Below are 12,320 nucleotides of genomic sequence, written 5' to 3' on the forward strand. Positions count from 1 at the left end.
GGTATTTTACTCATCTTTACCATATTGCCATACAGTTCAATATTTTTGACCTCCTTTATTACTTGAAAAAGGCCATCAGAGGAAATATTGAACCAGAACAACAAAATTTCTTTACTTTCCTTAGTTGGTTTCATCCTCTCCCACAATGGCGCAATCAAGCAAGAGGTAATTCTAGAAGTTATATGATTATAATCTTCTACAAGCCTCAATATTTTGTCAAATGTGGAAAAGCAACCCAGCTCAATTCCTTTCCTACCTCCTGGATTCACAAAACTCTTGAAAATGATATTTTCAAAGATGATGTTCAATATCGAGAGTTACAAAAGTTTCTCTACCAGCTCAATAGGATTATTCCATTTGAGATATAGCCACCTCCAAATATTGATGCACCATGGGACACCTGGCCAAGGGCATATACACCTTATCATAAAGAGGTCCTAAAAGCTCTCCGTGAATATCATGAAGGAATTCCTGATCCCACAGAATGGTCCCAGGACTACCCGTGCCAATACAGACAAATCAGTCTTGCTAAGATAGAGCTACATGATGAAAAAGAAAAAAATGAAGAAATGACCTGCTGCAATGAAGATTCTATGGATAGTGCTCAACTTCCTCATTCAAATGCAAACAGCTGAAAACCACTTATCGAGAATCTTACTTTAATAATTAAAAGCATTCTGCTTTATGTCAAATAATGTCTGATATCAGTACTATTTTTACTTTATGTACTATTTACTTTATGCTTTAATGTCTGATATCTATCCAGTGTACTATTTACTATTTTGTTGTATTACATCTCCTTCAGCTATAAAAGGAAGATGTATCCTCTTTGTAAGATATTAAGAATTTCCTAAATAAAAATCTCAGTGTGTTTTCCTTACCTATGGCTTTCTAAATTCTCTCTATTTCTCTAAATCTTCTTCTTCCTAAAAAACTTTGGATGAGTTTACAAAGAATAAGAATTACAATATAGTATGCTCTGTGCTTGCCACACAATGGATCCTGCACATCAAAAATATTGAAATTCTGATCAAAGGTAACAATATTGTTGTGGATAGCATATGTCTCTTGAATTAAGGCTCTGTAGCTAAAAGGCAATACCTATTGAATAACCCGTCTGGAGAAAGGGTTTAAGTTTTGGCATAACATACTTGCTACAATTCCTTCTTTCTTGCAAATAAAATCTATGTTTCTCACTTAAAAGTTTTTGGTTGTGTTTGTTTTACTCATATGCTACAGGTGAAACGAAGCAAGTTAAAGAGGATGTCACAACCAGGTATCTTCCTTGGGTATAGTAGCAATAGGAAGAGTTATAAAATTTATGATCTTTCCTTCAAGAAAGTTTTGGTAAACAGGGATGTTGTGTTCAACGAAGGTAGAACTTGGAACTGGGATGCTATTGAAGCTGAGCAAAGGTTGTGTGAACTGGGTTCAAAAAATCATGATGATGGTGGCCAGTTGGGGTCGCAGTCTGGCGATGGGCTAAGTGAAGCAAACTTTGACAACACTCCAATAAGGGGCACACGATCCATAGATGAGACCTATCAGTGAGCAGATGTAGCTCTACTTGAATCTATGAGCTTTGAAGAAGCTGGAACTATAGAGGGCTGGAAAGAAGCCATGCGACAAGAGATAAGTATGATTCACAAGAACCAAACTTGGGAGCTTGTTGATAAACCATTGCACAAAAAGGTCATTGGTGTTAAGTGGGTGTTCAAAACCAAACTGAATGTTGATGGTTCATTTCACAAGCTAAAGGCGAGGTTGGTTGTGAAAAGTTCTAGTTAGCAATATGACATTGATTATTGGGAGACCTTTGCACTAGTAGCAAGGCTAGATACGATCAAACTATTATCGGCCTTGGCAGCATAGATGGGTTGGAAAATTCATCAGCTAAATGTCAAATCAACCTTCATGAATGACTACTTGCAAGAAGAAATCTATATGGAGCAACCTCCTGAGTTCGCAGTTAAAGGAAAAGAAGAAAAGTTATATAGGCTTAAGAAGGTCTTATATGGATTGAAATAGGCTTCGCGAGATTGGTATGCGAGGATAGATGAGCACTTTGCAAGCTTGGGATTTGAAAAGTGTCTTAACGAACCTACCTTGTATGTGAAGAAGAATGGCGAAGTCACTTCGCTGATTGTTTCATTAAATGTTGACAATTTGCTAGTGATTGAGAGTAGTGATGGTTTAGTAAATGAGTTTAAGTTACAAATAGAGAAAATGTTCAGAATGTCTGATCTTGGAGACAAAAGGATATTTCCTTAGGATGGAAGTGCGACAAGATTAAGAAGAAATTTTCATAAGTTAATAGAGTTTTGCACTAAATATTTTAAAGAGGTTTTGCATAGAGAAATGTAAACCAATCAACACACCTGCTGCACTTGGAGAAAAACTCAGTAGTAGTGAAAACTTTCAGAATATTGATGAGAAGACCTATCGAAGCCTTATGGGTTGTTTTTTGTATTTAACAGCGACACAACCTAATATTATGTTCGTAATTGGCTTGTTGTCAAGATTTATGCACAGTTACGATACCTTTTATTTCAAAACTACAAAGAGGGTACTGCGATATGTCAAAGAAACAACCGATTTTGGTGTATGGTTTTCAAAGGCGTACCCCTTGAAGCTTGTTGGGTACAATTATAGTGACTGGGTTGGATCGGTGGATGATATGCAAAGTACCTCTAGATATTTCTTTTCACTTGGATCTTGGGTACTCTCTTGGAGTTCGAAGAAACAATCAACAATTTCCCAATCCACAATTAAAGTAGAGTATGTAGCAGCAGTAGTCAACCAAGCAATTTGGTTGGGAAAACTTTTGTCTAACTTGAATCTTGTGCAGGATGAAGCAACCCATTTTTTTGCAACAACCAATCTATCATAGCAATTGCAAAAAACCCAGTCTGTCATGGAAAAATGAAGCATTTCAAGATCAAGTACTATTTTGTGAGAGAAGTCGACCAAAGCAAAGAAGTGACTCTGGTTTACTATAATACTGAAAATCAACTTGCATATATTCTGACCAAACCACTTGAATAGTTAAGGTTTGAGAAGCTGAGAAACGAAATTGGTGTTCGCAGCATGAAGGCCAAGGAGGAGTGTTGCGATATGACCATTCATGAAGTGTGCACACTTGGCAAACTCTCCAAGAATAGTGAACTCCTTGAGAGTGGCAAACTCACAGCACAAGGCGAACACATATGGAAGACTGAACATGGCGAACCCTCTATGTTTGGCATACTCTTAGAAATTGGCGAACCCTCAACAAGTGGCGAACTAGTTTTGGCGAACTAGGATGCGAACTGGGATCGCAGAAAAGATGTGAGCTAGATGAAGCTACATAGTGTCTGGATTCTTGATTGCAAGTCATGTTTTCCAGGTATTTAAGAGATTTAGAATTCATTAGCATAATATATTTTTTATGTTCATTAATATAAAATCTCTGTTGTTTCTTTTCATAGTTAGAAGTTTTTTTTTTTTGGTAAATACTTTTGTTCCATTGTTTAAAGATATATACCTATAAAATAACAAAAGTTGTAGACAATTTAGTTGCTAAAATTCTTTGTTTTCTTCTTCGCCATTCCTTCTTTTTAGCATCGAATTCCAATATATATTTATATATTTTCTGATTTTTAATAAAATTTTTATGTATATATTTTTAATTTTTTTAAAAATCAAGACCAAATTGATAGAATATTTAAATTTGTTTTATTTTTAGGAATTATTTTTTTTGTGGTGGGTTGGTGATGAACCAATATAAATTACAGATTTTAAGTTTTATTCACTCACATTTGCATTGTTTTTTTAAGTGATTGTTAATTAATTTTAAGTCTTTTAGTTGATTTTAAAACTAGTGGTAAAATGAGTTCTAATTTATTTTTATTGTTTTAGGTTTTTTAGTACTTTTATACACTTTTTATGTAATAAGACCTTAAGGGTGTGCTTAATATTACTTTTAAAAAACACTTTTGAGGAAAAAATATTTCTAAATACAAATTGCTTTTTGAGAAAAAAAATACTTTTCTCAAGCCTAAAATTGGCCCAAAAACACTTTTTAGATTAGAAATAAATTTAAAGCTTCTTCTCTTTTCTTTTCTTTTCTTTTTATAGTCATAGCTATAGTAGTATTAAACTCTCAGTTTGTTTGTGGATTGAAACAAGTCTTTCAGAGATTTTATATTATTAAGTTTTTTTTAGTTTATTTAATTTTAGATTGTCATGCTTCATGTTAATATATTTTATCGGTAAGCGAAAAAAAAAATTTTGGGGGCGAAGGAAATTTTAATTTTTATAGTCTATATATTTATAACTTTTAAAGGATTAAATTGAATTTTTATAATTTTGGGGGGGCAAAGTGCAATTTTACCTTTACTAATTTAAAATTTTAAAAAAATCTAAGGGGCCTAAATGAAAATTTCCCATTTTAGGGGGGGTCGGGGCCCATGCCTGCCCCCCCTGGTTTCGCCCCTGTATTTTATATTGTTTTTCTATCTACAATTAGCTAAATTGTTTATATCGTTGGAAGATTCGCAAGCTAATGGTTTAGTACTTGGTATAGGATTAAAATCTGATTTAGTTAACATAGTTGCGGTTTAATTGAACTCGTAATTGAACTAAATCTTTTAATATATATTTTTATTTTTATGATTTTTAATAATTTAATTAATTAAATTGAAAACCACCTATTCGATTATGAAACCTTGAAATAAACATAACATATATTATATTTCAAAACCAATAGGAGCCAAACTGTCATTACCCTATTCACAAGTGGTGAGGAGAAACCGAGACCAAGGCTCATCTTTTCTGAACTTTTATTTTGCTCGTTGTGACTTGGATAGCTTACCAAATTCGAAAGCTGCCTTTTCGAAAACCTTCTTGTATGTTTAACCTATTTGTTACAATGAGATTTAGATCATCAAATATCAATCAATCAAACAGACAAACAAACAAAAATTGAAAATCTTTACTGCTAAAGTCGAGTACGCAATTAGTAGGAGAAAGCTAATGTTGAGTGTGGTTCATATATGCTTACATTTAACGGTGGAGTGATGGGTAAGTAAGGTCGAGTCAAGGATGAAAGAATGGGCGAGCATGGTGATGGCACGGACTTCACCATACAATCTGAAAATAATAACCAATACTTGCTGCATAAACAGGGTTAACGAATAACGATAAACTCATCAACAACACTCGTAATTAAGAAAAAAATTTACCTGCCCATTGGCCTTTCTGTTGTGCATAATTGTCAACCAATTTCCGAGTGCACAAGGCAGTATCTGCAATGTTAAAAGTAATGGAGAGTTTAATCCCAATATTTGCTAGTGAGATGAATGAGAAAAGCTTAGAACCAATACTCTGGTTATATTCCCTACCATATATCATAGGATTAAGATGTCTGTTCTCATTTCATCATTTTTTCAAAAATAAAAAAACCAACACAACTAGTTGCTTTATAGGTGACTCAGTACTAAGTTCAAACTTATATGTTTAAAGTGATACACATTGAGGGATGATGGTCCCGTTCCGGGGAAGTTTCCGAAGTGTAATCCGTTGAAAGCCGACAGATCCCTCAATAGGTCTAGTATTATCCTTGGGAGTTTTGTCTCCCAACTGCACTAATAGAAAGGTCTACAAAATGCGTCTGCATCCTTATCAAGGTACACAGAGCGAGAGTGCTTTTCTCACCGAAGAAACTCAGGTTTGCGCTTGGTGAGAATTGAGCCCATAGCCTAGGTCATAGGTTCAAGCCTCACCATGTCTCATTAGTTTCCATAGTGGATGAGTTGCTCCTACTCTACGGACTATTTAGCATTAGACAGCATTTTGCAGATCTTTGTGTGGCAAAGTTGGGAGACAAAACCTCCCAAAAGACAATTTCAAATATATTGTGAGTCCATTAGCTCTCGGTAAACAATAATTTGAAAACTTTTCTTAATAGAATCAGAAAATTCTTCAACACATTTTACATCTATCCTTGCATTTCGTTGGCCAAATGTCATGGATACAATATCTAAAGCTAAAGAGGTTTAGGACATCATTATTAGTTAAAATGAATATAAAACTTTAAGATTTCTAAGGTAAATTACCTGATTGTTGGCCTTCATTTTGAGTCAAAGCTTCAAATACATCTCTATCTTCTACCAATTGTGTCATCACATCTTTTTCAATATTGATTGGAGAAAAAATATGCATTAGATAATCTGGCATAGTTTCCCAATCTGTTTCTTTCCACTTTATACCTTCCCACCATTGGTTTTCTCCTTTAATCTTTTTTAGAGTTTTGCTTGACAGCTCCCTTTTTGATAGGATTTTAAGCATTGGGCAATTATAGAAGCCTATTATCTCTAATTTTGGTGCAATGTATTGGCTATTTGAAATGCTGACCAGTTCAGGGAGATAAAGAAGAAACAATCTTTTCAAACTTGGGAGAAAAGCATCTGACATTGCTCGGGCAGATATATGACCTACAAGGCTGGTCACTTGGGGACAGTCCTCCACTATAATCTCCTCCAAGTTGACAAAACTTTTGAGCAAAACATTTGAGAAAATGTTGATCAACTTGGGGCATGTGTGCAATGCCAAGAACTTTAACTTAGACATACAACCAGAACGAGTTGGTCCTTTCCATATACTTGTCAAATTCTTCATGTAATGAATGCTCAAATATTGTAGTGATTCGAGAATGGTTTCAACTTCAGCTCCACCAATAATTGTTTCCATCTTATTACAATCGACCAACAAGCAAAACTTCAGCTTTACCATGTTCTCATTCCCAAATTCAGATAAACTCCAAGCATTTTCATGGCGGTCCAAGAAAAACGATGAAGTAAACTTAAGTACTTTTCTTACTTGAAATGGGATGTTTTCACCATTCACAAACTTCAAACATTTGTCCCATTTTGTGAATTGGGCTTCAACTTCATGGGGTACACGAGAGATGGTTCTCCTTTTATGGTGACCAACAGTAAATCTGAAACATGATAATGAAGGATATATGAATGAAGTATAATCTAAAAGTTGGTAATTTGGTAGATACAAGCAAAGGCTCCTCAACCCCTCTAGGTTGCATACTCCTTTTACAACTTCTTCAACAGAATCATGCCACCACTTGTCCGATGGATCGACATCAATGCTTAATTCGATCAAGCGGGAGAGCTTCGATATCATCCCAGGATGAAGCACCATGTTTGATGGCAACTGCTTTCTTTTGCTGAAGTTTGTCTGTCCATAAATGCATACCTTCAAGACTCTTAACTTCACTAGTTTTCCAATACCAATGGGAATACTGATTATCTCAGTTTCATCAAGATCAAGCTTCTCAAGATTGTCGAGTTTCCCAACATGTGATGACAGTTTCATGAAGAGCTTACACTTTCTTAACAAGAGTTTCTTTAGTGCAAACAAGTCGTTCGGAAGAGAATGTGGCAATGCTTTGATGTTGGTATGGGACAAATCCAACACTTGAAGTTTGTGAAAGAATAAAGGGGGAATAGCCACCAAATCACAATGACTTTGCAAATACATAGCAATCCATGAAGGAGAATTTGGAGGCTCTTGTAGCTCAGATTGTTTATTGTCCATTAAACTAGTCTCCTTGCTAGCCCGTTGAATCTCTTTCTTAGGTTGTTTAGACAATCCTAATCCACCAACATTAGCTACTAAGTTCAGCATTTTCTTTGATGCTTTTTTTTACTTCTTTTGGTGACCTCAAAAGAATCTTCCTTCCAAAATTATTATGCTGCTCAGTATAATCCTACGAGCAAAAAAAAAAAAAACCATTATTACTTTAACAGTTAAAATACTTTGAAATGCATTTCTGTATAGCATAAAACTGAAGTACTAGCCAAATTAAGAGATAATCAATTTGCCTATCTTTATATTATGGAGTCCAAAAACTCCACTGACAATATATCAAATAGTATTCCATCTTTTATTTTCACTTCTTAATATCAATTACATGACTAGATTCAAACTCCAGTTGCAATTTAATGTGCATATGACAGGCCAATTTAACTTGGCATATTTAGTTGGTATCTTTTGACCAAAATTATTGAATGCAAAGTGGTCATTCATACAGTGACAAATTCAACTTGTAAAGCCACGAGTTCACTTGAAGTTGCGAGCTCAAACAAGCATGCAAGCTCTACATGTGCGAGCTCATTTGAAGTTTTGAGCTCATTAAAGTTGTGAGCTCACCCAAAGACATGAGCTCATCAAAGTTGGAGCTCAACTTAAGTTGCAAACACATCAAAGTGTGAGCAGTTACATTTTTTGTGAACCCCCCAATTGAAGTGCAAGGGTTCACATATTCTGTTATTAATGTTTTGCTTAAAATTTGCTTGTTAAGGTTAACGTATTGAAACAAGCATATTTAGTATTGATTTGATGTTTTTAGGTACTGATTTACTTGTGTGTAAGTTTTAACTTTACATACTTAGTGGGATTTGTTGATTATTTATAACCACTACACCTATATATATATATATATATATATATATATATTGTAATTCATGTGAAATGAGTGATGATGAGAATTTGATAGCAGCTCATCAAAATTTGCTAAGTATTTTCCTTTGTGTTTCTCTCTTTTTATGTTCTCTCCAACTTCTCAAAATACCAACAATTAGTATAAAGAGCTTAAGTGTAACAGCCTAATTTTCAGTGGTGTCAAAATAGTGATTCGAGATCACTAAATCTGACAAATGAGTAGAAAATATTATTAATTTAGTGAGTATAAGTTAAATCTGAAGTTAGGAAAAATTTTGAAATAGTGAATAGTGTACTAAAAATAAATATTAAAATAATTAGAATCAAAAACGAGGTATCGAGAACTCGGGAATTTTAAATGGAGCCATAAATATTTTTATAAATATTTATGGAGTGTTAATAAGTTAGTATTAAAGTTTCGTCAAGAAACTTTAAAGTTCTGATAGTTAATTGAACAAAAAGGACTAAATTGTATCAAATGTAAAATTGTGGGAAATGATTAAATAGCTCAAATGATAAAATAAAGAGGGTTTACAAGGCAAATAGACCCAAGGTCTCTTTGGGCTGGACGGCAAGGGCATGAAATCAGCAAGAAAATAAGGAGAATTAAGGGCAAAATTAGAAAATTGTAAAATTTACTTAATAAAGCTAGGAAAGTGGAATTATCTATATTTCTCTTTATTTTTCTGCATTCTCATCAGCAAAAACACCATGGAAGAGTTCTCTTAAGCTGGTTTTTCATATTTTTACTTCAAGTAAGTTCAATTCTTGATTATTTCTTAAACTTTTTGTGTTTTTGTGACTTTTACAACTAGGTCCACTTGTTGAATTCATTAGTTTTTGATTCTATGAAAGAAATTGAAAGTTTCTATGAATATGTACTGGAAGTATATGATTATTTGGAATGGAATTAGAGCTTTAAATTGTTTATATGCTGATTTTATTGAAAGAATTAAATAGAAAGTGAATGTTTGGGACCTAATTGTAAAAGAGTTTGAAGTTAGAGTTTTATGTGAAAATTATGAATTTCAATAGTTATGAAATAACTTATAATGTCTAGTAAAAGTATTAATTGATAAAATTATCTTAATTGAGGGGTTAATTGAGCAAGGACTGAATTGTATGAATTGTGAAATTTGGGGCAAAATGGAAATCAAAATTTTGCACTAAAACTGTTTTGGACAGTAGTAGTAGTCTAAATTTTAAAAATCACCAAAAATTTTATAAATGGAATTAGAGGATGAATAAAATATGAAATTAAAGCTTATTGAGTCTAGTTTCTTATAGAAGAAATGATGTAAGCAATGGAATTTTAAATCACGAGATATGATAAATTTTGTGAGACAAGATCAGAATGATTTCGGGTTCCCCTGTTCTGACTTTGTAAAATCATAAAAAATTGGATAAAAATAATTAGGGGCTTAAATTTATATGTTTAGAATCCTGAATGAGTCTATTTTTAAGAGAAACAAACAGGAACATCATTCGAATCCTGTACGAGGAGATAATTAATTTTTAGTGAAGAAGGATCGGAACTATCAGACAGCAGAACAGGGGTGACTTCAATGAATAAACTGTATTAATTGGCTGAACCAAAAATTATAAAATTTTTATGTTAAGAAGATATATGAGTCTAGTTTCAAGAAAAATTAGCGAATCTTAATTTGGAGTTCCGTAGCTTCAGATATAAATAATTTAGTGACTATGACACCGGTGTATAGCTGGAATATTTACATAAGTAAATAGTGAAAATTATGGATAAGGTTACTTACAAGTGTGTTATTTATACCAAGGATGTGGATGGAGAGGAGGAGGAGGAAAAATATATGAATGACTCGTATATAAATTGATCACATGCCCGATTATAATCGATAAGTGTTGGATTAGAAATGATATAATGTTTTATTTGGAATATTTATTATGAAATTATGATTATCGTTATAATACAAAAATTGAACTTGTGAGTTTATATGGCTAAATTTTAGTGACTATTTGTTAATTTTATGAATTTCATGATGTGTTATTTCATATGTATTTTGTTAATTTTATGAATTTCATGATGTGTTATTTCATATGTATTGATGATAAAATCGTGAATAATGTAAAAGCATGAAAATTGAATAAATGATCAAATTGAGCATTTCAGTTCAGTGATAAGATGAATTGAAGGAAAAGACCATGGTTGGACCATGGCAACAAGTGATAAGTGATAGCTTCGGCTACACTTATCTGATCAAAGACAAGTGAAAGTGATAAGTGATAGCTTCGGCTACACTTATCTGATCAAGGACAAATGACAAATAAAAAGTGGTAGCTTTGGCTACCTGATCAGTGAAAAGTGGTAGCTCCGGCTACCTGATTAGTGAAAAATGGTATCTCTGGCTACCTAATCAGTGAATAGTGGTAGCTTTGGCTACAAGTGACAAGTGATTTCCGTATAAGACCATATTTGGGATATGGCATCGGTGTGATATATGCTACTGTATAAGACCATATCTGGGTATGGCATCAGTGAGATATGTGATTCGTGTAAGACCATAGCTGGGCTATGGCATCGATATGTGATATGTGATTACGTGTAAGACCATGGTTGGGCTATGACATCGATATATGAATATGTGTAAGACCATAGCTGGGCTATGGCATCATTATGTGAAGATGTGTAAGACCATAGTTGAACTATGGCATCGAGAAAACGGACTACTCAATTCCGTAAGATGTTCACTAATTTGACAAAGTTTGGTAAGTGTTACATGGAATTATGTGATAGAAGGAAGTACGAGTTGATAAGATATGAGTATAGAACTTGGTTGATAAATGAATTCATTTGTGATTATATAATTGTTCATCTTGAATGTACTGTCCATATGTATTAGTAATTCAAATGTTTTAATGAATAAAGTTCCGACATGGAATAAATTGAACACGAGACAAATAATTATGAAATTGAACTCGGAATTCATGAAAATGACGGTTATTGATATATGAAGACATGAGACATTGATATATGAATATGGAAAATGTTTGATAAATGTGTTTATTCATAATTATGGAATTATATACCTCATGTGTACTATTTGCATAAAAATGATATTTCAAATACTTTGGTTATTTAAGCTTAAATATGAAATAGTATGAAATCAAGATAATTTGTTATGAAAATATATTTAGATTACGAGATATGGCTGATATATGTTGTATGATTACATAATGTGAAATTGTGTATATATATGAGAAATTTAATGAGAATTGAGCCCAAACATGTTTCTTGTTATTTATATGAAGTGTACGACTGACAAGGGTGATGAAGTTATAAACAGAAAGTTACACGGGTTGAAAACATGGGCGTGTGACTCTCCAAAGTGTGAAAATTTTCTAAGTGTTGCAAAAGTTTCATATGTTTATGATTTGGTCCCGAACCACCTTGAATGTATGTTTTGGGCCCCGTAGGCCCATATAAGGGACGTTAAACATATGTATAAAAGTTTTTAATTTAGAAGAAATTTATGGCCAATTTTTACATGATTGATCATATTAAGTTCGGTAATACCTCGTACCCTATTCTAGTCCCAGAATACGGGTAAGGGGTGTTACATTAAGTATTTTAGGGCTTTGTGTGTTTTTTTCTTGTTGAAAAGAGTGTTGATTATATCTTGTTTGTATTGCAATGTCATTTGGAAGTTTTACACCACCTCCACCTCCTATAATATGGTAGTGAAGATAAAGACGTATCTTCAGGCATATGGCTTGTAGGAATTTGTTGATTCAGACAGCAAACCACCACCTTTGGGAGCTAATCCAACTATAGCTCAAATTAGATAGCA

The 12,320-nt window shown here is 33.3% G+C and overlaps 1 protein-coding gene across 5 annotated transcripts in view; it reads right to left on the reverse strand.

Moving 5' to 3' along the window:
- The window catches only part of LOC108487646 (disease resistance protein RPS2-like), a 40,733-nt gene that overhangs the window by 16,703 nt on the left and 11,710 nt on the right, over nucleotides 1-12,320 (reverse strand). For all 5 annotated transcript variants that reach the window (XM_053019646.1, XM_017792025.2, XM_053019644.1 and 2 more), the window contains 4 exons: nucleotides 6,096-7,762; nucleotides 5,223-5,285; nucleotides 5,042-5,130; nucleotides 4,766-4,897 (listed from right to left, as the gene is read on the reverse strand). In XM_053019646.1, the coding sequence (XP_052875606.1) occupies nucleotides 4,766-4,897; nucleotides 5,042-5,130; nucleotides 5,223-5,285; nucleotides 6,096-7,680 (1,869 nt within the window). In that variant the 5' untranslated portion in view covers nucleotides 7,681-7,762. The remainder of the gene's footprint in view (nucleotides 1-4,765; nucleotides 4,898-5,041; nucleotides 5,131-5,222; nucleotides 5,286-6,095; nucleotides 7,763-12,320) is intronic.

Source organism: Gossypium arboreum, chromosome 10 (genome assembly GCF_025698485.1).
Source record: "Gossypium arboreum isolate Shixiya-1 chromosome 10, ASM2569848v2, whole genome shotgun sequence".
In the NCBI taxonomy this organism is placed as follows: domain Eukaryota; kingdom Viridiplantae; phylum Streptophyta; class Magnoliopsida; order Malvales; family Malvaceae; genus Gossypium; species Gossypium arboreum.